This window comes from Anoplopoma fimbria, chromosome 13 (genome assembly GCF_027596085.1).
Source record: "Anoplopoma fimbria isolate UVic2021 breed Golden Eagle Sablefish chromosome 13, Afim_UVic_2022, whole genome shotgun sequence".
In the NCBI taxonomy this organism is placed as follows: domain Eukaryota; kingdom Metazoa; phylum Chordata; class Actinopteri; order Perciformes; family Anoplopomatidae; genus Anoplopoma; species Anoplopoma fimbria.
In genome coordinates, this window is record NC_072461.1 from 26705068 (window position 1) to 26730533 (window position 25466).

The following is a 25466-nucleotide window of genomic DNA, read 5'->3' on the forward strand; positions in this document are numbered from 1 at the left end:
ATCACAACTTTTCCCAATTATTTTCTTGTTGCATTAGATGTTCTAGTAATATACAGAGGCTATTTCTTCCCATCCAGCAAAAGTGAAGTGCATATGTCAAAGAGGGAAGAACGTTTTGGACGTGTTTTCGTGAAAACAACTTCATATGGGTCAAAGTAGGTGAGGCAATGATCACAACGTTTTACAGCCTCTGTGGTTTACTCTTGATTAAGGCAGACTGAGGAACAAACAGCTAAAGGCAATGCAAGTCCACAAACAATGGTCTTAATCTGAACAAACACAATAACCTGGATCATTGTCATCGTTAATAACAATGACAACAGTGATTGTTTGATTTTAGGAGTTTAACAAATACAATGTTCTCAGGTACATAACTAAATTGTAAAACACTGCAGTGGTGGAAAGTAAATTAATATGTTTATTCACTACTCTACAGATTGAGATGAACGTGAGTACTTTTACTTTTGGTACCTTATTTTGATGCAAATACATTTGTATTTTTCAATTATGTTCTCATACAGCTTACCTGCGTTCCCTTACATTTAGCAGTTTCAAAACCACGGTTGATGTTGTAAATTGAAACAAAACAAAATTAAAAGCGCAACAAATTGACTTGTCCATGTTTAGGCAATAAAACTACTTGGTTAGGTTTAGTAAAAAATCACGGTTTGCCGTGGATAAATGTGGTAGTGTTTCTGAGCACCAGACTCCCTTTAGAAAACCTCTAATTTTACTGCAGTAGGGTCTGACAGTCTGCCCCTCTCAGTCCTGGTTCTGGTTCTCCTGTGTCTCCCTTCCCTCAAGCGGGTCCAGCAATACGGCCTGGGTCTCCAGTAGCGTGGTGTCGATGTTGGCTCCTAGTAGGGACCGGAAGAGCAGAGAGGAGAAGCTCTGCTCCTGGAGGATCTGGGTCTGTCCACGGTGGACTGGTCTCTGCTGGATCTGGGGTCCACGGTGGACTGGTCTCTCTGGATCTGGATCTGTCTGTCCACGGTGGATCTGCTGGTCTGGGTCTGTCCACGGTGGACTGGTCTCTGCTGGAGTCTGAGCTGAAGGAGTTTCTGGTGAACCTGCATGATTTCATCTGGTTTCTCCAGAATCCGACCCGGTGTCTCCGATGATGAGCTTTAAGAATAACTTTATAGAAACAGACGATCTTCTCTCTGATGGTCTCGTTTACTGATGGAGGTCTATAGAGGATCAGGACTAAACTGAGACTGGTTCAGAACCAGTTAAAGGTCCTCACAGTAATCTTGAATGCAGGACCTTTAATTGTTAGTATTTCTACACTGTAGTTCTGCTACTTTTACTATTATGCTGCTCTTCCACTGTTATATCTGACCTTGAAAAGGAGGACATCTTTATAAAGTGAGGACATTTCATCCAGTCCTCAGTTCTTCAAAGAGCTGTATGAGAGTTTTAGAGTTAAGGTTTTGTTAGGAACAAGGGGATGCATTATGTATGTTGGTGTGCCCAAGTTAAGACTGAGAATGTGTGTGTGTGTGTGTGTGTGTGTGTGTGTGTGTGTGTGTGTGTGTGTGTGTGTGTGTGTGTGTGTGTGTGTGTGTGTGTGTGTGTGCGTTCTCTCACCTTGGCACATGTTGTTCTGGATAAAGAAGCCCTGTGGGCCGGTGGGGACACAGCGGCCCTCGTGCAGGCTGGACGGAGAGAGGCAGGCTGTACAGTTGGCTGCAGATGGCCCAGTGCAGTGCCAGCAGGAGGGATGACACTCTGAAAAGGACACGGAGAGCTGAATTTATATTCACCGCAAAAAAAAAAAAAGAAAAGTCCTGGCCAGAGACAGAGGATGCTCGCAAAAAAAACACTTGAATGTACTTTTTCCTGAATGTTCTGGAAAATGTTTTGTTTTGTCATTTTGATAATTAAGCATTTAAGAATCAACCAGGAGCGAACTGTCTGGTGAGAAGTCAACTGAGGGCAGCGTGGGTTTGTTTTGCTGTATGTATATTATGAAATTAGCTCTTCTGTAGCAACATAATAAGATAATATAATCCTAGCAAAGTGGAAAATGCAACAAGAGACAGTAGAATTTTTTTTTTTAAATAATAATTAAATAATAAAAAAATACTACAAATTATAAAATAGTAAAGTTAAAATAAATGAGTAAACCTTAAAACAAGTTTAAAAAATGTTCAAACAGTAAAGGTATATAAATGGGTAAACCATAAAAAAAATAATATCAATGTGAAATCATACCTAATTATTTACCTCATTAATGTTTTTGATTGTTCGTCTGTTATCACAAATCTGCTGATGTTTTTGTTTTTGTTTCTTAGAAAAATATATCTTATTTTATATCGTTTTCTTTATATTTAAGGCAAGACACGAGTCCCTCAGCCACATTATGAAGCGTTCATGAAAGCTTAGTGGCCACTTGTTTTTACCTGATACCATGATCACGTTGTTGTCTTTAATCAACTGTTGCACTTTAAACCCGTTTGAAATGTAGCTTCTAGTGTTTGGCCTCTGCTGCAACATTCCTGTGCTTGTTGTGTTGTTGTTGTTTTTTAACACTTGGCTTTGATTGCATTTAACATCGCTGCCCCCGGATTATTTACCCTTACATGCCCTCACACACACTTCACCCCCCACACACACACACACACACTGCTGCCCTGAATCAGGCCTTTTGTGCAGCTTTTGATGTCTGCTTTGGCTGCACTGTTTTGGCAAATAGCTGAGCGTCTCTGGTGGAGCCAAGGATCGACAAAAGGCCCGTCACCAACCAGCCAGGAGCACCAACTGTGTGTGTGTGTGTGTGTGTGTGTGTGTGTGTGTGTGTGTGTGTGTGTGTGTGTGTGTGTGTGTGTGTGTGTGTGTGTGCACTGGATGACTTCTTTTTAGTGTACGGAAAAAATGCACTCAAGTATGTGTGTGTTTATAATTACTCCTCTCTGGGTTCTTTCACAGGGCTGTCAGCTGTATCCGGGTCTTGTATACACTCTGCATGACAGGAACAGACTGCTGCTCTACCTGAGCCAACACCACAGAGAGTGTGTGTGTGTGTGTGTGTGTGTGTGTGTGTGTGTGTGTGTGTGTGTGTGTGTGTGTGTGTGTGTGTGTGTGTGTGTGTGTGTGTGTGTGTGTGTGTGTGACAACCATACAGAAAACATTTACCCTTTAGGAACACCTCACTGTCAGAGTGAGGACTTTGAAAAGTCACAACAGCGTCAACCGTAGACGCCAATCATCGCCCACCTTCCTCACCGGCTGCCTACCCATAATCCCCGTCTTCCTCCAACACATGTGGCAACTTAATTGCTTGGCTGATAGGTGATATATGTTACCACGACAACACGTGCGTACGTCCATGACACACGTCAACAACGAAGGCTCATAAACAGCGTTCACACGAACCTTCATAGTCACAGTAAAAAACAAACTCACACTCAGAGGCGAGTCGAACAGGCTTCATGTCAAACTTCATGAACAAGAGGAGCGAAGAAGAAGAACGATAGCCGGCCTCTCGCTCTTTTATTGCAGCTTGGATATCTAATTTGTTGCGGGGGCTGAAAGCACATATTGATTCCTGTAATACCCAAATTCACGCGTGTGTTTCAGGCGTTCTCATCACACCATTACCCGGCGTGCACGCGCTCGGAGAATCGGATTCATTACTTTGTTTTGTGCTGAAGGGGTCGTAATTTGAAGGTGGAGGTGCAGACGATGAGGTTGTGATTCAGTTTGGGGGATGTGAAGAGCTCACCCTTATCGCCTTCCTCTTAACGATCGTTACATCAGATTTCTGCGAGACGCACATCTCATTCCTCTGAGGTGTCGTTGCATTGATTCTGCTGTGTCATGGTGATGCTTGAAGTCCGGCCACTACTTTGATAGAACGTGGCGTTGGAGCTACAGACACATGAAGAAGAAATGTGCAGTTTCCAGAGTGACCTGACAGGAAGTCATATCCCTGTGGTGTTAAACACTGTTTAATTAAATGGCAGCAAATTAGCCCACACTTCATCGCTGGTCAACTGGGTGAAGACATCAGGCTTCCATTCGTTTCTTTACTTTCTTCAAAACAAATGATCATGGTCGAGTTTAAAACTGAACCAGCAGCTGCCTTTAAGGTCTCCACAGACTGTATATCAGAAGTGGACGTAGTCATGGTGACGTCACCCCATTGGTTTGTGGACTGACGTTTTGGAAGCTTTGAGTTTGGCATTTTCGCCGTCGCCATCTTGGTTTTTTGCAACCAGTGAAAGGAAGTGACCATATTTGGACTGAGGAGGAGTGACGTAGAGACGCCGTATACGTCTCTGGTCGTGACCTGTCAATCAAAAGGTAGCCCCGCCCCCCCAAAACTATGGTCTGTTTGACTCTAAATGGAGCATCATTTACTAAATGAACATCATGCTGTATTGAAGAAGACTTGAAACTAGAGATTGAGACCATAAACTCATGTTTACAATGTTTACTGAGGGAATAAATCAAGAGAGAAGTAGAGTCATTTTCTCATAGACTTCTATACAACCAGAATCGATGCAGGGGGGCTGAACGAGTGGTTGAAATCAACGTTTTGGTAGTGAAAACTGTTTCCTTTGTCTTCTGGTTACTATATGAAACTTGTGCCTAAAGTTAAGACAGAAGTGAAGTAAGAGAACTTTGCCATGCTGGAGGCGTTTGTTGATCTCAGTGACTCCTGCAGTAATGTTTCCAGGCTTTGAGGCAACAGTTCTGAATCATCAAACCAAAAAGGTCAAAGGAGCAAAAAAATGGATTTTAGAAAAAGGCAAACATGATTCAGATTTGAGGAGGATGGAGAGAAGGAAATGGACAAACAACACATGAGCGTTGCCTTTAGTGTTCGACAAATTCCCCTGCTGTTTTTAAGTTCATACAAAGCAGACATGCAGTCACAAAGATGACAGCCATCAACACACACCTTTCACCATCATTATGATCATATCCAGCATGAAACATCTTCAACAGAATCAGAATCAAAAGCTAGAGGTAAAAGGCTTAGATCGATTAAAAAAACAGTTCTATTCTGAGTATAAATCCCACAGAAGAGTTGGATTTAAAACTAGAATCCATCTAACAAACACATCTGGACTCTTTAGAGCAGATTCCTCTTTCTGTCACATCTGTCATATCTCGCTTAACATATCTCACTCATATCTTCACCCCCGGTGTGTGAAGGAGAGGTACCGCAGGTCCTTCCTTCCAGCTGCTGTCAGGCTGCACAACCAGCTCTGCTCCCAGCAGACCACATGACACATGACACGTGCAATACAATACACTGTGCAATATAGCTATAATAGTTTTTTCTGTCTGTAAATATAATATTTCAGTTATTGTTGATTTTCTACTGTTTTTTATTTTTATCTTGTCTTTCTTCTACTATGTCTCTTGTGTGCACTTTACTCTATGCTGCTGTAAGCCTGCAAATTTCCCCGCTGCGGGACTAATAAAGGATTATCTTATCTTATCTTATCTTATAACAATCATATATCTCAGTCCGACTGTTAAACAGCTGCACAGTAAATCCCCTCTACTTCACCTGCTTGATTCCTATTTAAAAATACCAAAGCTTCACCCTGTTTTGTCACTCATGACTCCCCCAAACAAACAACAACAGTGTGGTAAAAAAAAACCTATGCTCAGAGGCCCTCAGTGTCTCTGATATCAACCAGCACAGTTCAGGTGTGTGTTTACACTTCCTGTATGCGACGGTGAGTTTTGCAGCTCGACCCGTCTATGGAGCGGCATCGAACCTCCTACACACCGACTATCTCTGTCTGCCTCTGCACCGGAGGGCTGCAGACACCTGACAGCTCGTCAGCTTAGACCCACTCAATGTGTGTGTGTGTGTGTGTGTGTGTGTGTGTGTGTGTGTGTGTGTGTGTGTGTGTGTGTGTGTGTGTGTGTGTGTGTGTGTGTGTGTGTGTGTGTGAGAGAGAGTCTTATGTGGATGTTTACATGCCGTCCTCCCACGCTTCAGGACAGTAGCTGCTGAGGAGGTCTGAGTGTCTGTCAGAGCACCTCACACACACACACACACACACACACACACTTGTACAACAGCCTCCATTGTTCCCATCCACACACCTGAACCCACTGACACTCCACTGAGGGGAAACCTCTGCTACTCAGAATAGCGGCTGAACAGAAGAGCTCTCCGTGTTCCTGTGAGTGGAGCTTTAATGACACGTCGTTTATCACGCCGGTTCCTCCGATCGCCGTGTCGAGTCTCGTTCAGGAAGCTCGGAGTGAAAGAGAACCGGCGGACACACAACGTCTGATGAGCGATGTGACGTCTGTGCTGAGACAAGCTGCTCAAGTCTAATTATCTTTTATAACAAAACACAACCATTTGTTTTCCAAAAGTGTGAGCAGGACAAAATTGAGAAATCCAATATCTCATTTTTTTAAGATGTTGCTGAGACATAATTCAAATCACGTCACTGAAAGTGCTGCTCAATACATATTTAGGTGATTGTATTGCCTGATTCCCTTTGTTGCATGTGTGATTTAAGTCATCACTGAAACCAGCACAGAACATTAAATATGGAGAGAGAGAGACGTGAGAATGATACGACACTTGGACTCTTAATCTTGAATCTAATCTATGATTAGTTCTAATCAGAGAAAAACTGGGTTTAAAATGACAACAAAATCCAGCTCAGTTGCACATTTAAAAGATAATCTGTGTTTAATAAAACATGAATTATAACCAGAATTAAATAGAGTTTAATCAATATCGATATGCTTGCTTACCCAAATTGAAATACATTAATAAACATGTGCTGTCACGACCTAGTGAGTACTGTAGGCTTTAAAAAAGGGGAGGAAGGTTTACTCACTCACTAATATCTCCTGCTTGGAGAAAAACTTAATTAGTTTATTAATGAATTAATGTTAAATGAATGGAGCAATATGGTCAAATAATAGAAGATTTAAAAAATGGACAATAACACAGTAAAGAAAAATCTAACTGAAATATGAGTCTGAGCCTGGAAAACTGGGGGAAAACTAAACTGGGTTGAGTCCGCCCCTTCAATTTCTCTAAGGAATTTGTTTGTTTTGCTTAATCAATCTCAAAAAGGCAGCCATTTTTAAAGTAAAACGTCTATTAGTGTAAGTTTAAGGTTAATACTGGATCATATTTTAAAGAATGAGATTTAATCTAGGCTTAGAGTAAAAAGCTTTTTTCAAAGAGGTTTGAATTGAATATTTCTTGACTTAAAGCTAGCTTTAAAGTTTGGTGCAAAATGATTTAAAGTAAAAACAAAAATGATTTAATCAGGATTAAAACTGAATGGAAGGATTGATCTGTGGGGTCTGATCTACCATGAGGGTCCCGGGTCACGGGTCCGATGATGTTCACAGATGATACTCAGGTTGCATGATCTGCTGGGTCATAGAATAAAATAAAAACAATTCTCACTTGCTCTAAAACAACATAGAGTCTCCATTAAAGCTGCTTTTCTGGCTTTTGCTGGTTAATCAGGTGTTTGTCCTCTGATTCTTTTTCTCTAGTTTGTGAGAATATTTGCTTTTCAATTCCTCTTACAAACCAAATTTCCAATCAGTAACAACAGCCTTTAATGTGAACCCCGTCCTGGCTGAGTGTTGGTCCCATGTGATCACACGTCTGAGCGGGTGTCAGAGGACGCTCTAGCCCAGCTGCTACGCATCGATTTGTTATCGTCTCCTCCAGCCCGATAAAGGGAATCCAATACTGCTAACCGCTTTTCAATGCAGGTAAAGTAAAGTAAATTTCCTGCGGGTGTTTGGCCTCGCTCTCAACTGATAAAAGAGTAAACAGTTGTGAGGAGACAAATCATGCTACCACCTAAACAGCTTCAGGCTCAAGTGTCCTAGAGCTGAACCGATGGAGACTCATGACTCACACATTTACTTTGCAGGCTGCTCAAGTGTGACGCAAAGTGAAGAATTTGACTTTCTCTATTATGAAGAAAGAGCCCAGAGGTTGCAGATATCCATTATTCAAAAATGGTAAAAAGCATGCTAGCTAATTTGTGTCAAGTAGAATCATTTAGTGACTACGAAAGAGGCGGAAAACTGCAATTTTCGAGACACCGCTGTGGCTGAAAGCAAAGCAGCAGGAAGGTTTTCAGTCTTTCATCACAGAGCAAACAACACAGGAAGTGGGGGGGGGGGAGACAAATTACAAAGTGCCTCGAGCTTCAGGAATCCAGGAGCAGGAAACCGTAAAGACTTTCCTTCAGAGCGCCCTGTAATTGACGGATGCTCACACCTTGTTGCACAGCTGTAAACGGACGGTAAGGACTTATCTGCAAAGCCGTGGGAAAGCCCAATAAACCTACCCAGAATGCAACCTGCCTTTTACTTCAAACTCTTCATATCTCAAATGTCATACTGAAGTTAAAGCGGGGGAAAGGCAGCAAATAGCCTCCACCTCCAGACCAAGTTTCAAGTTTTCGTGATAAATAATAGTATAAAAATGAAAGTGAATGTGGTGCTGAAGCTATTTTTTATAGTATTTGTATTTACAGAGAGTTTTTCCACTAATACCCTCACTTCCTGTATCTTTCCTGTTTCCTACAGTCCTTCCCTCACCTTGACCAAGAGCAAACTTTAACCACAGTGGAAGAATTAGTTTTTTTTGTTTGACGTTTGGCCTTGACTCACTTGATGTTCAGTCAGACTCAAATTATAAATCTGGTTACTTCCACATCGACTTAACAAAAACAGAATGACCACTGAGTCATGGCTTCATTTGGACTTCTGCACTTTGGCTTCATTTCTTCCAACAAACAAACGAGTTTGCAGCAAAAACAAGTTTCTAGTTAACGGGTATCCTTTAAGTCAATCAGAAGCCGCTCACATTGTGCGTTTAGAAGTGAAAGGTACCTTTGATCGTGACAGAACCTCGGCTGTGAGGCTTCAAAAGAAAACACCAGGAAACATGGAAAACATTCAGCTGCACAAGAAATATTAATTTCGTTGAATAACAGAAGAAACCAATCAAGTGAAACCTGATTCCTTTGCTTTAAAATGTTATAAAAGGGATTTTAAAGTCATAATTGCAGAAATTTAAAGCATTAGTCTTTTCTGTTAAAACTTAGAATGGCATTCAATTTGGTGAAGCGTACTAAATGACCCGTTTAGGACTAGAAAACACAGAGTTGGGACATGGCCTGACTCTGGAATTGCTCTTAATTTGACTTGAGAATTGGGTCTTGCAAAACTTGTTGACAACCTTAATGACTGATCAGAAATCAAACAACTAATTTTATGTTTTAGTTTGAAGGACTTGCTGGATATATAGTGATGCAAAAGTAGAAAACTAGCAATTAATGATAAAGGGAGATAATATAAACCAGAATGGCACTCAGGGATCGCAGACATCCACCAAATAATTTGTCATAAATTGAAAATAAAGCGTGTTTTTTGGCCCGTGATTTGGATCTGATCTGCTAATTTACTGGGTTCTTCCTTTAGCCAATGCTTCAATCTCCCATCAAGTTAATTAAAAAACAGGGCCGGTAGTTTTTATGTAATCCTGCAGACAAACAAACATATAAAAGAAACCAAACTAGAAAACATAACCTCCTCGGTCAAAATCAACAAGACTAAACTACTTAAAAAAAAGGAAAATGAAATTCTGATTATGAAAATCAAGAGAAACGAGTGCAAAACTCTTCTTCCCTCGAAACATTCAGAACCCGCTCTCACTGATGCTCTCCAAAGTCTGTGAAGGAAATTCAACCTGAGCGTGAGCAGCAGCTTGAGAACCGCTGTTTGGCAGCGTGAGCTTTATCTCATTTCAGCTCTCAGCAGAGGAGGAGTGAGCAGAGAGAGAAAGCAGAGCGTTGGCGAATGACTTGGCTTCGGCCCGACGAGGAGACAGCAGGTAGAACAAATAACCGACTCTCTGCCAAACACCGACTGCAGGATGGTCGGTGGGTACAAAGACGACAGCGGAGCGGCCATCCAGGTAAATGGAGAGAGTTTGAACAGCTCACAGCTGGAGGAACGAGGGAGGCAAAGAAAGACTGATCACAATGTTTTCATCTCCCTTTACCTCCTCGTTGTCTTCCTGCTTCACTTAAAATAAAAAAATATATAAACAAAAAAACACCCCTGGCTTTGTGGTAAGGAGGTGTGTGTGTGTGTGTGTGTGTGTGTGTGTGTGTGTGTGTGTGTGTGTGTGTGTGTGTGTGTGTGTGTGTGTGTGTGTGTGTGTGTGTGTTTGTAGGCGGGTGATAATTATTTTCACTTGACAGACTCTTCCCCGAAACCTAAAACCAACCTTAAAAATGTGCCCATTACACGCACAATTTCACACTCACAACAGCTACAACCTAATCAGGTGTCTCACACACACACACACACACACACACACACACACACACACACACACACACACACACACACACACACACACACACACACACACACACACACATTACTCTACGTACCTTTCAAGCACCAAACCAAGAATAAACTTTTGTCCAAACTTTTAGTATTTCGCCAAAATGACCAAGAGGAAAGTTTTTGAGATTCTGCATGTTGCTATTAATTACACTTTCAATAAATGTTTGCTTGTATGTTGTACAGATGTTTAGATTGGCTTTGGGAGTAAATCTACAGCAGACTAGAGCTGCAAAACAATCAAAATAAAAAATAAAAAGTATTGTCAACTGTTATATCGCAAGTAATATCATTATCAATATATATATATATATATATATATATATATATATATATATTTTGCAGAACCTCCATTTCCCCCTTTATACTCTTCAGTCTAAACCTATGTTTTTGTCCCTGTCTAACTTTGTATCATTTCTTGAGTCGTATACGTGTTCATGTTCTTGTCTGCACTTGTTTTATATTCACTTTTCTACATAATCTGCAGCTTCTTGTTTATTTGGTCATGGGTTTTCCTTTGCTTGCTTTCATTGAGCCTGAGCAAACGACTTTATTGATACCCGATCTGTTTTTCAAACCCAAAGCGACTGATGATTTACTTGCTAATTAGCTCGTTAACGAGCTAACAACTTGAACAAAGAAGCAGAGACGCGCAGGCTCGACCTCACAGCTACTGACACTGAGGAAGTGAGGAAATGGAACTCTCTGGACTCACCTCTGCACGTATGCAGGTAGTCTGGATAGCTGCGTGCAGGACATCCAGATGTGCAGACGCCGTGCTGCAGGTGAGAAGACTGCAGCAGGAGGGCTTCCTCTGCTTTCAGACAGCGAACGCAGTCCGAGGCCAAAGGGCCAACGCAGGAGCGACAGGAGGGATGACAATCTGAGAGCGAGGGGAAGTGAGAGGTCATGAAGTAGGAATGGATTTATTTGTATAATCTTTAAAAAAAAAAGCTTAGATTTGAGCTCTTACTGTGGCAGGTGTTGTCCTGGGAGTAGAGCCCCTCCCCACAGGCCTCCACACACTGGCCCTGGTGGAGAAGGAGCCCATCTAGACACAAGGTACACTGGGATACCGAGGAGCCCCAACAGGAAGCGCAGGAGCTGTGGCAGGCTGAGGAGGAAAAACATATATATAAGGGATCTGAACCAGAACTGTTGGTTTCATATGGCTGATGAGAGATCTTACCTCTGCATCTGCTGTGGCTGTCCAGGTAATGCTGAGCTGGACACTGGGAAATACACCTCCCATGATGCAAGGCGGTCCCCGGCGGACAGCTCATGCACTTGGGGTTGTCAGGGAAACAGGAGGCACAGGACGAATCACAGGCTGTGAAACGGAAGCGTGTGAATGTTAATGAAGTCACGAAGTTTGTGCTCGAGCAAAGTCTGCTAACGAGAGTCTGGGAGATGTAGTTTCACTTTGTCACTCAGGACTCGTTTTCCTTTAAATCAGCTCTGGTTCTGGAACTGGTTCTGCAGGATTAATGGAAGCTCGGTGCTTTCTAGCCAAAGTTTTAGAGGAGAAGCATCGTAATCAAGGATTTGTCATCAAAAATGCACAAACAGCAGTAGCAAGATGGTGGATGACATTGGTTAACTTTTGTTCTGTTATTACAGATAAGTGTTTCTTCACTGTGTTTTTTTCTTTTTACAACGATTACTTAATTGATGCCTCCATTGCTGCCTTCTCCATCCTCTCTATCCAACCTGTAGGACATGACACACCCACTCAGGCTGCTTATGGGTACTCCTTTAAGATAGCATTTGAAATAACCCAGAAATGACTGAAAACAAATCATTTGTATGGTTTTTCTTACAATCAGCTCAAGTGTTCTTTAAACAATGTTTTCCTCATGTTGACTTTTTAATATGAAAATGTCGGCCATATTATCTGCCCAGAGAATTGTTTTAGTTCCGGCTGTTTACATCCCTTATGATACAAATAAATAAAAAGCCCTAGAGGAATGTACTACTGTTTGTGTTTTGTTTTGTTTGTCATGTGTTTATTGTGTTGAAAATGGGACACAACTGAATTTGGTTGTACAAGAACTGGTACAGGACCTGTTCCATGTCGGTGGAAAACGGGTTTTATTGAGTACCACCAAGGACGTTGGTCCAGCTTTTTGTTTTAATTGTTGGAAAGTATGTGTTTAGTTGTTTGCTGTAATCATAGTATTAAAAAATGAGAAAAACGAGTCACAATGTATCAAAAAATGGAAGATAATTTAGCTGAATTCCCAATTTAAGGAGCTTGATGCGTATTTGTGTGTGTGTGTGTGTGTGTGTGTGTGTGTGTGTGTGTGTGTGTGTGTGTGTGTGTGTGTGTGTGTGTGTGTGTGTGTGTAGCCTTCCACATTGACATGACAATTTGACATAACCACATGCTCAAACAGATCTTTACCTTTCATCTAAACAGAGTCTGACATCAGTCAAAGGTATTCTTACGGCAAGCCGGAGGGGACATAAAAAAAGCAAAGCTATCAAATCTAACCCAGGAAGCCCTTATGGAGGAAAACTGAGACGTTTCCACCCTTCAGCTCTTTCTCTCTCCGGATGTTGACATTTTAAACCAGACCTCAAAGCACAAACTGGCAACTTCTAATGGATGTGACCTTCTTCCAGAAAGTTCCCCAGGTTTTTGACATTTTCTGAAGAGAGGGGCTCCTCGCTGAGTGCTTCAAGTCTTCCTTATAAGCCGGAGGAGTTGAAGAGTCTCCCTCATCAGCCCCTCCAGGTGGTTTCAACCCAAAGAAAGAGCTTAGCTCGCCGCCGCTAAGCTCCGCGTCGCCCCGAAGGAGGGCCCAGTCCTGCTTTTTCTTCATCTTACCACTCAGAAATAGAAACCATCCATATTCATACAGGATCTCCGTATTCAAAGAGCTTCTGAATCCTCATTAGTGCAAGAGAGAGCTGCTAATTAGCCTACTGTATTTTTTTTTTATTCTTTGTTTTCTAACTCCGACTAGTGCTGACTTCATCGTTTTGGAGCCATGTGGAGTGAAGCTCTACAGGGAGAATAAAATATATATATAACATGCCCAAACAAACCTTCACCTGCAGTTGACCGCGAATACTAAACCTGTTATTTTCTCAGATTGAGTTTTCTGTTTACTGCATTGGCACATTCTGTGACACCTAATATGTCTGTTTAAATATCATCTTTCGCTCTTTGTGAGGTGAAGCTGCACAGGGAACATGTTTCAGATGGAGAACTGCGGTTTTCTTATGTTGCTTTTTTCTTTTTAACTTTTAATATCGCACATTTTGTAACCCTGTTGAAGCTAAATGGATTGTGCATTATTCTATTCAACCTATTTCCCAAAAATCTAGCCAGAAAATCTGACTTTTTAAGGTTTTAGATTTTAGAATGAAACTCTACTTTTCCCATTTTTTAAGGGACGATTAAAGCCAAACACGCTGACAAAAGGCAGTCACATTAAAATATTTTCGGTGCAGCTAAAATTACATGTAATGGCAGATTTACCTGAGAGCCTTCTGCAATTTGAACATTCTCTGTTAGAAAGCCTTTACTTTATATTCCAGATTAATCAGACTGTCCACTTAGTGCAACTACAGCAGCAGAGAATGGACCGGACTGCAGTGCAGGAAAAACACAAGATGTGCTCTCTCTGTGGCTGAATGTAATATGTTTTTGTCCTTTTTTGGGGGATTCTGGGAAACTCAGAAAACTAATAATTGAAGTAGATAATTCAGTTTAAAGGAAAAGGAGTTCAACAAAAAAGATCAAGCTAAATTTATCTTTAAAATAAATATCTCCAATATCCAAATACCAAAAAGGAAAAGCTGCGACGCATCAATGACAAACCTGCAGTTTCTTCTACAGTGGGGTATAGAAAAGGGTCAACTTTACCGTAGCAGACGCCTTCTTGACTGTAGAAGCCGGCGCCACAGTCAGGAACACATTCCCCGTCTTTGAGCAAGGCAGCCGGGTCCGAACACGACACACACTCCTGCTGGGTCGGCCCGCGGCACTCTGAGCAGGACTCGTGACAGCCTGGTGGAAAAAAACAGTAAAACCATGTTATTATTTGTCTTGGTGTTTTTGTGTATGAAGAGGAAATACAAAATATACAGGAAAAGTACTGAAAAAGTAAAAAAAATAAACTGAAAAATCTCAATAAAAATATTTAGGAGGAAACTGTTTATATGGTATTTATTGAAGTTATATATTTACTGTGTATAGTCAGTGTAAAAAAGTCTGAAGGCGAGACCCCCTAAGGCCGAAACATTGTTTTTCATTCATTAATCATTTCAAGATTGTGTCTTCTCTCAGACTACTAGAAAGAAAAAAACAAAATACACATTTAGTTGTTTATTTTCCTACTTTGTCTATTTGCGTCTGTAGATTGCTGCTAATTCCAGCAAAAGTTACCATTAGATAATGCCTCATTTGCATATTTAACGATTCAATCTTCGAAAACTTGTAATATAAAAAAATGATTGTCTTAATGTCAGTAATCAACTGGTGAAGTTTCATGTTGATATCTATTAGTTTATTTTTTTACCCTATTCACCTGTAGAGTCTTCAACATGTATGTAATTTAACTAAACATATCTTTAAAGGACGTTTTCTCTAAATGAGTTTTTTCTCAGACTCTGATCCATAAATCTCCACTTCAGTAGCTCTTACATACACCAAACTTTACAGCTTCATTCCTCTCTATATTCTGAAGGTTTCTACAGAGGGGTTTGTTCATATATCATTCATAGCCTGATTTATATTACGTTTTATCACTCAAAACATGGAGAAAATATTGTTTTTTGTTTACGTCTGTTGACAGTATTTTCTGATTTTTGGAGTGATACAAGAGATATCTAAAATTCTCTCTGTGAAAACCTTTCACTCTAATATGTCAACAAAATGAAACAAGAATTTTGAACCTGGCTTTATCCAATGTTCAGATTTATGTTTTGAAAATGTATGAAAATAAGCACATGTTTGATGAGATGGTGCCTCATTTGCAGATTGAAACATTTTCAAAACTGAATTATCTTACTGTTAATAAGCAACTGGGGAAGTTTCATGGTGATATATATTAGTTTTAGTCTTTTTAAAGCCTATTCACCAGTATTCATGTCTAAAGCCCCTTTGACTGTATTACATACAGTATTACAGACAACGCTTTCCAAAGATCGTCAGTGTGTTTGGGATTTTTACAAATGATTTCAGTCTTTGAAGTAGCCGGTTGTTTCCCTACAGTAAGAAACAAAGAACTGTCCACCATGTGAAATATGAGACAAATCATCTACACGACACCGATGTCACTTTGACAACAAGAAAAAGAGACATCCTGTCATTGTGATGGATTACAGAAAAACCAAAGTCCATTTGAAACCTGGAAGGTGGGACAAACAATCTCAAATCTAAGAAAACAAGAAGCAAGGTTTGAAAAAGAAATGTTATAAACCTTAAAACCTTAATGCACTCCACACCTTAAGGAAACCTTTAAGGTTATAGAAAAACGTTTAAAAAACAATACAAAACAATCAAGATTGTAGATGAAGTGAATTACAGACTGTGGGTGGTCTCCATGGTTACCATTGACAGTGGTGTTTTATGAGCTCTTGTAAAACCGGCACTAACAACACTGACAACTGTGTGAGCATGAAGCTGGAGTGAGGAGAGTTATGTGGGGAGTCCATGTGAAACTTTAACAAGGTGTCTGCTGGGTGAGCGGGTTTATACGCATACGTGATGTGTGTGTGTGAATGAGAGAGAAGACCACCCAGACCAGGTCCGGGTAGAATAAGATCAGATCTGGGTAGAATAAGACCAGGTTTGGGTAGAATAAGACCAGAGCGTGGTAGTATAAGACCAGATCTGGGTAGAATAGGACCAAATTTAAGTAGAATAAGACCAGGTCTTGGTAGAACAAGATCAGGTCTGGGTAGAATAGGACCAGATTTAAGTAGAATAGGACCAGATTTAAGTAGAATAAGACCAGATCTGGGTAGAATAAGATCCGGATAGATTAAGATCAGATCTGGGTAGAATAAGACCAGATTTGGGAAGAATAGGACCAGATCTGAGTAGAATAAGACCAGATCTGGGTAGAACAAGATCAGGTCTGGGTAGAATAAGACCAGTTCTGGGTAGATCAGGACCTGATATGGGTAGAATAAACCCCAATCTGGGTAGAATAAGACCCAATCTGGCTAGAATAAGACCAGATCTGGGTAGAATAGGACCAGATCTAAGTAGAATAAGACCAGGTCTTAATAGAATAAGACCAGTTCTGTGTAGATTAAGACCAGATCTGGGTAGAATAGGAGACCAGGTCTGGGTAGAATAGGAGCAGGTCTGGGTAGAACTATGTTTGGGTAGAATAGGACCAGGTCTGGGTAGAATAGGAACAGGTCTGGGTAGAAAAAGACCAGAACTTGGTAGGAAAAGTTCTGATCTGGGTAGAATAGGACCAGATCTAAGTAGAATAAGACCAGGTCTTGGTAGAACAAAACCAGTTCTGGGTAAAATAAGACCAGTTCTGGGTAGAACCAGATCAGATCTAGGTAGAATAAGACCAGGTAGTTTTATTATTGAGTAAACACGGTTTAAGTTTACTATTTCTACGTCTCTCTCTAATCCGTGTGCGTGTTAGTGTGAACAAATAGAAGCTCCACAAAAAACCTTTATCAACACAAACTGTTTTCAACACCTGATTTCCCGGCGGCCTGGACTCTGAAGCCAGATGCCACAGAAAAAGGTAGAAAAACAAACAATAAAGGAAACACAGGAGTGCTGTGACAACGCTGGCTCTGATACAGAGAACTTTGGCTCTGACCACACTGTGTACTTCATAACACATTGGTGATGAACATTCACAAGCTGCTGCTGTTTTTGTCCGAAAAATGAAACACAGTTTTCTACTGTCTATATTGCTCATTTGTTTATTTATAATACTTATTTTGATCTTGTGTTTTTTATTGACTATGTCTCTTGTTTTGCACTATCCTCTATGCTGCTGTAATCCTGTAAATTTCCCCGCTGCGGGACTAATAAAGGATTATCTTATCTTATCTTATCTTATCTTATCTTATCTTATCTTATCTTAAAACCTTTTTCAGAGGGCGTCCACCAAAAAAAAGGCTCCTTATGGAACACCTTCACAGTTCATGTAGAATGTTTATATGAAACATGTCTGATCAATCTTTCACACAATGCTCGAGGTTGTTCACATTATAATCTAAATAGAGTTCACGGGTCCATCAGATGTTTCTTCTAACATCTAAAATAAATCTGTTCCTTTCTTTAGGAACCCTGAAATGTTGGAGGTTTGTTGAATCACCTCCTAAATCCTTGAGTCCTTCCTTAAAAGGTTGTTCAAGGTATATTTTAGTTTCTGTTGGGCACTGGTGTTAGTATTCTTTCTTATACACTTCATATCTTTACTTTTGTATTGTACTTTGTTATTGTATTTTACTTTTTCTTATGTAGTTGATTTTTTTACTTCATTATTTATCTTACTCTTATTGCTATTGTATTATTTCTTTTACACTTAATTATTTTTATTATATTGTTCATATAAATTTATATTTTCATTCTATTGTTTCTTGTTATTCTTCTGTTGTAATCTTTAAGGAAACTGGCACAATAATTTGCTTAATTAATAAAGTTCTATCTTATCTTATCTTACCTTATCTTCTCTTCAGGTCTTGTATGAATGGATTAAAAAAACAACTCCCATGTCAGTCAGAAAAACCGAGGTGACTTGTTGGAATCCCAATTTCTGTTTCTCTTGCCTTTTTTGAGATCTAAATTATTTTCTTGAAGCTTCGTCTGTGTTAGACACCTGTGGTTGTGCTGTCAAATTTCACTACCGTAAATGGAAGGATTCTTAGAGGAATCTGTAGAGTAATACCTCTGGTTATGGATCCAAAATATTCCAAATAACCTTTTCAAACCACAAATAAAAAGAATAAGTGTATCCTGGCCTTGAAGCTCATAATTTCTATCATCTGTACATTGGATTTCCCTACATTTCTGATACCTGTCCTCCTCACATGTTGTATATATTAGAATCAGATGTAAAGTGGTTACATTCAGTATAAACCACTTTCTACCTACTTCATTTCCTGTTTGTTAATCTTAAGGTAAGTTTGCATGGGTATAGAGTTCAGTCTTAAAAAAAAGTTCAACAAAGAGATCTTTGGAAAACAGAAAGCAGACATTTGATCCACAAGGAGTTGGTGTTTGTTTGTAAAGTCAGAACAATATCTACAAAGTGTATGTGATAAAATCACAGCTTTTTATGAATGACATCGTAAATAGCTGTAAACTTCAAGGGCTTCTTTAAAACGCAATCTTGTTAGAGCCCACAAAGGTTCCCTGAGGAACTCCAAAAGGTTTGTGAACCCTGGCAGTTCCTCCACAAACCTTCCGCCCAATGTATTAGTATTAACATGTGCTGCATAAATACAACTGAATTGTTCTAGGGCTCTATAAGCCCTGCAGTGATAACATTTGACTTTCTTATTGGTTCTCATTGGATTACTGTGATTTCGTTTATTTAGAGTGTAGAATATTCTGCTCCGAATTTGATATATGCTCCACGATCTCCGACTCATTCATTATCCTGTAAGTGTTGTAAGGACAAGAAAGCAAAAAATAGCAAGAAGGAATTGAGGTTGAGGAAGAGAAGTGAGGGGAATTCATTAGAAAGTTGTTTTAGTTGGGTGTAAACCACATCAGGACGAGGGGATATTCACCCGAGGAGAGTGTAATTAATTTAATCAGCACCATTCAAGATATGCTGATGAAAATCTCACTCAATTAAAGGGAGACGCCAGAAGTTAACCAAATATGTTATCGCCCAAAGTTGTTGGAGAGCGGTGCGATGTAAATCTCCTGATATCCTGCTGCTCTTCCAAACAGATTCTCCTCAGGTTACAACGTTCATATCATAGCCGCATGCTTCTCTTTATCATTACCATCCAGGGAAAACAACATACCTTTTCTGTGCAATCCATCATACAAACACGCATTCCTCTCATTACCATTAACACTTTACTTCCTGAAGGGTTTTGTCATTTTTGACACTTTTAATTCCAGTTTTATTTCCCTTGTTGTTTTTGAATTCTGAGTCTGAGTGTCACTGAATTTCTGCTGTGCATCTCACCGGAGTCTCTGATGTTGTTTATCTCAATCTTCTTTTTTTGTCTTTTGATTTTTTAGGACTCTTCAGAACTACAGTATTGGACAAGTTTCAAGGAAAATCTGCTGTTAAATTTGACCATATGAAAAAGAAGAACAATTTGACTTCTAGTGTGAATTGTGTGAGGCCATTTGGAGAAAAAAAAGATATATACGAGTCTTTAATCTTTATACGAGGTGTGTGAAAAGCTGTATCTTTTCAGACTTGAACATTTTCAACAGCCAATTCTTTATTTTCCCTGAAATCTGATTTTGGGACGTAACATATTTGAAAGTGACCAAAAAGAGAGTCCTATTTGAAATGCTTACAAAACATGAATTCTTTTAAACGTAGAGAATACATGGACATATCAGCTCCAAGTAATCGATTGTATTTCATGACGATGATGAATTAAAAAGGGCCATAACTCATTGGTCTGACTCTCTGTTCACACATACGGACTCAAAATAGCTGGAAATCTCCCACAAGACTTAAGCTTGTGTTCAATGGGAAGCAGCTCATTTACATATTTGGCTCTAATTAGAGAGTTTCTGTCACGTCCATCGTTTTCAAGTCCAGGCAGCTCATTAAAGTCGTAACATATTGAATGGGGAAGCTGATTAGTGCGACGGTCTGCCAGGTCCACACATATGGATTCAAACGGTAGATGTGCGACTGCCAATCATTGTGGAAAGGATTCTCAAAAAAGCAGCACGGCGAATCGCGCTGTAATTCAGGACTCTTCCAGCAATGCAACTATGAAGAACTGAGAAATGTTCAACTTCATGGTAATTTCCTCTGACGTGCAAGAGCGACAACAAAAAGACAATTTGTTTTGATTCCCTCAGGAAAATTATACCTCTATCACAATCCGCCTGATTTAAATGCAAATTAAAGTATAGGTAAAAATGTATTATTAAATAACAAAATAGGAGAATTGTGCAGTCTAGGAAGAGATATGCACTCTCTCACCTTCTTAGTGAGACAGTTTAAATGTTTGTTTATCTCATCCACACTTATTGTGTTTCTTTTTCTCCATCTAGTCTCCGTGCATTTCCACCCCTGCTATGTAAACAGCGTCAATAAAGGGCCACATATGGGGTAGCTAAAAGACTGTCTGGATAAATGGAGATTTGTGTTATAAAATGCATTGCAACCCCAAGTGTGTGCTGCATGTGGTGCATTGTGTATGCCTGATACAGCTTTCATTATTGTCGGTTCCTGTGCGACATTATTTAGAATGTGTGCAAAATAAAACTCTCCACAAAATGAGTTCCACAAATGAAACTGTCCCTTTTATTTGTTGGCCTTGCGTTCTCTCTCAACTTCCCTTTTTCCTTTTCTTTCCTCTTCACATTCAGGGTGAAGAATTACCACCAACCACCAGCCAAATTATGTTTTTCACAGTTTATACCGTGGGTGGATAAATGGCTCTTTTCTATCAGCATGGGATTTAAATCTCTGACAGTAGGTGATTTAAAGAACTACGCCGGTGCTTTTGTATGTTTTCAGCCCATCAACTACAAATCATGCACAATTTATATAACTACTTTGAAAGTATACAATTACTTTTAAGACTGATTTGCTATCTTCCAAACAGCTACTGGTTTCAGCTCATGCCAGAATGATACAAAAAGCCACTTTAAGAGAGTCATCAATAAATTATCTATCAAAGAAATTTAGCATGCAAGTTGTAAAATGTTTTCCTTCTTGGTACATCAAGTGCAAAGTGTGAACTCCAACTTTGAAAACTAGAAACAATGTAACACATCAACGTAACACAACAATGTAACGAAACAATGTAACACAACAACGTAACACAACAATGTAACAAACAATGTCTGAAACATTGTCAAAGAAACAATGTAACGGTGGCAATGTAACGCAACGCAACAATGCAACAACAACATGAGCAACTCAACGCAACCATTCAACCAATAGCTGAACATGTAAATGTCACAATGTAACAGTAACAATGTAACAACAATGTAACCCAACAATGTAACGCAACAATAAATTATCTATCAATGCAACAATTTAGCATGCAACGCAACAATGTTTTCCAACAATGTACATCAATGTAATGTGAACTCCAACAATGTAACGCAACAATGTAACACAACAATGTAACACAACAATGTAACAATGTAAAACAATGTAACGAAACAATGTAACAATGAAACAATGTAACGAAACAATGTAACGAAACAATGTAACGCCGCAACGCAACGAAACAACGCAACAACGTAATGCAACAACGCAACGCAACAACACAACCATGTAATGCGACCATGTAATGTCACAATGTAACGCAACAATGTAACGCAACAACGCAACAAACGCAACAATGTAACGCAACAATGTAACGTCACAATGTAACGCAACAACAGAACGCAACAACGCAACGCAACAACGGAACGCCACAACGCAACAACACAATGCAACAACGCAACCATGTAATGCAACCATGTAATGCAACCATGTAACGTCACAACATAACGCCACAACGCAACCCTACAACGCAACACTACAGCGCAACACTACAGCAGAGTAAAGTTTCCTAGTCAGTTCTGAGTGAAAAGGGTTAAAGTTTGAGTCTGTCCTCCTCTGTGACAGGTGAGGTGACAGGTGAAATAGTTTCCTGGCCCACTTTTCAATTTTTGTGCTCCTTCCTATTTCATTGCCATCATTTCCCTGTCGATCTTCTCTCTCCCCCTCTCTCTCTGCTTCTGAAGTTGTGCATCTCTTTTCTCTCTCTCTCTCTCTTCCCATGATGCTCTCTTTTCTCTGTCCCAGGCTTTATTCTTGCCTCAGCCCTCTGGCCTTTCTCGAGTCTCGCATTGGATTTCTTGTCATTTCACTTTCTCTCTGTGTGTGTGTCTCTTTTTCTCTCTAGCTTTTTTTCATTTTCATTCATTCAATTTTAATGTCTCTCTTTCTAGTTGACCTCATCTTCTTCTTTGTCTTCATAGTGTGCTGAAGATCCAGAGAGGATCCATGATTAAGGATGCAGCCCGAAACCTGGTTTTATACGTGAACTGGTTCCGAATTTGTAAAAACCTGGAGTATTGATGCGGCCCAGAGTCAACGGTTCTGCTATCCGTACTTTAGAAGTTCCATAGTGAGATGTCCTCGTCTCACACCTCCTCTCTCTGTCTCTTTGTCTTTGTGCTTTACTCTGACACACACACACACACACACACACACACACACACACACACACACACACACACACACACACACACACACACACACCACACACACCGCTCAGTACAGCATGAGACACACCTCATGGCAGAGAGAACACAAAGATCCAAAGTGAGGCTACATTTTCTTCCAGTAGATGCTGAGAACTCTCGTTGTCTCAGACTCAATAAAGCCTTCACTAGTTAAGGGAGGAGACAGCAGCAGTTCATCACAACATCTGGACACCAAGCAGAACATCAGTCTGCAGAAAAGCTCAGTTTTGTTCAGTTCAGTTTGGAGATCAGCCGTCCATCCTCGTCCACTGAGGGTAACGTTAGCGACGCCACACAGAGTTCGATCAGAAGAAGAAGGCTGTTTAGCTACAAATGTATTTTAAAGATTTTGGAACTTTTCAAATTGATGTTCAAGAAAGACTTTGTTTACATACAAGAATAATAAAGCAATTTCAATTATTTTCTTAATTAATTGTCCTATTTTCTCACAAGAAAATCAAACAGAACAGATAAGAGTATCGTTAAAGAACCGCAGAATCTATAAGAGTACTATTAAGGATAAAATCCTAACCATACTCATCCCTATCCAGGATACCTTCGCTCTAAAATGAGATGATACTGTACACTGTCCTGCTGAAGTGCAGTCATTTATCTTGCATCTGTCGTGCATTCATTCTTTATTGAACTAGACAAAATTCAAAAACATTTCTAAACAAAGCTCCTGAACATCTTCTGCAAGAGACATTCTGGACATTTCTAAAAACTTTTCTTATTGCAGATGCAGCAAAAAAGACATAACATGCATCTTCAAGCATTCTGTACATTTATATGAGTGGATCACTCCACACATACACACACATATATATATATATACTTATATATATATATACATATACACATACACATACACATACACATACACACTCCCCCTCCTAAAATCGGTATGTCCAACAAGGGGATTACACGTCCTTTACCTTGCCCCCTCGCAGGAAAGCAATTTATTTTTCCTGTGCGGCCCGAAGCGCAAAGTTATCAGCGAGTGTAATCCCAGCAGGCCAGTTGCCAAAAAGCCTCCCTCTAAAGCCTGCTCTGCATAAACCAGGGGAGGTGGAGCACACGGTGCAGCGGATAATCTTCCCTCTCTGTCTGGCCTTCTGGGACGAGGGGGGGGGAGGACACGCCATAACCCCCCCGAACTTTGGTTGGTAAAACCGAGATGGGATGAGAGATTCGGCAATCAAACTGAGCACGGAGAAAGCAGCTTTTCGAGGAGAGGAAATAAATATTTTGGGGAAAAATACCCATTTTAGGAATGGAAATCGGAAGTGGAATCAGGTTTGCATGTGGATGTTTTTTCTTGCAAAACGCTTGTATTTTCAACATGACCATGACAAGATTGCACACACAAAAAAAAGCAACTACCACACTGCTGCTTTTGACTTCCAAACAGATGAAACTTTGATTCTCCTAACTTCCTCTCCTTGGTGAAGCTGAATAAGAAAACTATAACTCCATGTGTTGGTCCACTCTGAAAGGACACGTTTTATATAACTATCATCAGTGTTTTTGGGGGGCAGGGAGCCAGTTCTAGTGGCTGCTTTCTGGCTGCAGACTGCCACATTCACAGCCAAACTGAAATGCAAAATTCAAGTCAAAAAATTGGTGACACATTCAAATTGGTATTGATTTTATTTGTCACTGCTCTCTGGAGACTTCAAAAAGCAAAGACACTCAGCGCTCTGCAAACATAACTAACAAAAGGCAGCTATCAATGCCAGATGGTTTTTTTAGTTCAAAGATTTCTCTTCTTCTCAGGTGATATGTGAATGAGGTGTCACAATACAACAGCAGCCAAGTCATCGAGGATAAAAAAATGTTGCATCGAAGCCAACGGCAGTGTTTGTTGAACGGAGTAACAAGTGTGTCCTCAGAGGAAGGTTGGCTTCATGTAATCTCACAGAACGTAAGAGACTTTAGGGATGAAATAAAGATCTTTTGCAGCATTAAAAGCTCAACAAACTCATTCAGAAGGCAGGTTAATACGGGTTAGCATTAATGCTACTAAGTTAGTAAAGAGAGGAGTTAGTAGGTATGACCAGTACAAGTCATCTGCTCTGCTTTCATGTGTTGAAAATGTTTAAAAAAATCTTAGGACCTTTTGGACATATATACTCATTGTCACACTGTCCTTGGTCGCTGAAACTTTATATCAGCTGTCAATAATTGTTTATGATTGACAACAAAAAATGTCTTTAGGTTTCTCTTTCTTCATCTGGACCCGTCTGAAACTCTATCAGGGCCTTAAGTAGCAAAATACATGTTGGAGATCTGTTTGGCACACTGGAGACCTTGGTCCTCATCAAATCTATGGCTTTCTTTTCACAATAAAAGCATCTTTTTCATCACCGTAAATTTTGTCTACCTTTAACCTACATAATTGCATGCCTAAACTCCATCTGACTTTTACTAAATAGGTGGAAGAACAGAGAACTTTCATGGGCTAAATTTAGAGATTATGACAATGGCAGGGGTCATTTTAAAGATTATTTTAAAAGGTGATTTAAAAGGGTGATGTTTGGAAGTGAGTAGATGTTAAAGTTGAAGTTTAATAGGTGCATCTGTAGAGGTTCTGCTACTGTAACTGTGATTTCTGTTTCGCAAAAGGACACTTTTAACTGCTCCCTTTAAAATGTCTTCTTTATGACATGTTTGGGTTCAGGGT

At 40.0% G+C, this 25466-nt stretch overlaps 1 protein-coding gene across 1 annotated transcript in view; it reads right to left on the bottom strand.

The window, feature by feature from the left end:
* The window catches only part of fras1 (Fraser extracellular matrix complex subunit 1), a 262161-nt gene that overhangs the window by 120206 nt on the left and 116489 nt on the right, over positions 1 to 25466 (bottom strand). Inside the window, exons 14-18 of the mRNA XM_054610644.1 lie at positions 14264 to 14407; positions 11579 to 11719; positions 11363 to 11503; positions 11105 to 11272; positions 1591 to 1731 (exon numbers count right to left, since the gene is read on the bottom strand). Coding sequence (XP_054466619.1) covers positions 1591 to 1731; positions 11105 to 11272; positions 11363 to 11503; positions 11579 to 11719; positions 14264 to 14407 — 735 coding nt within the window. The remainder of the gene's footprint in view (positions 1 to 1590; positions 1732 to 11104; positions 11273 to 11362; positions 11504 to 11578; positions 11720 to 14263; positions 14408 to 25466) is intronic.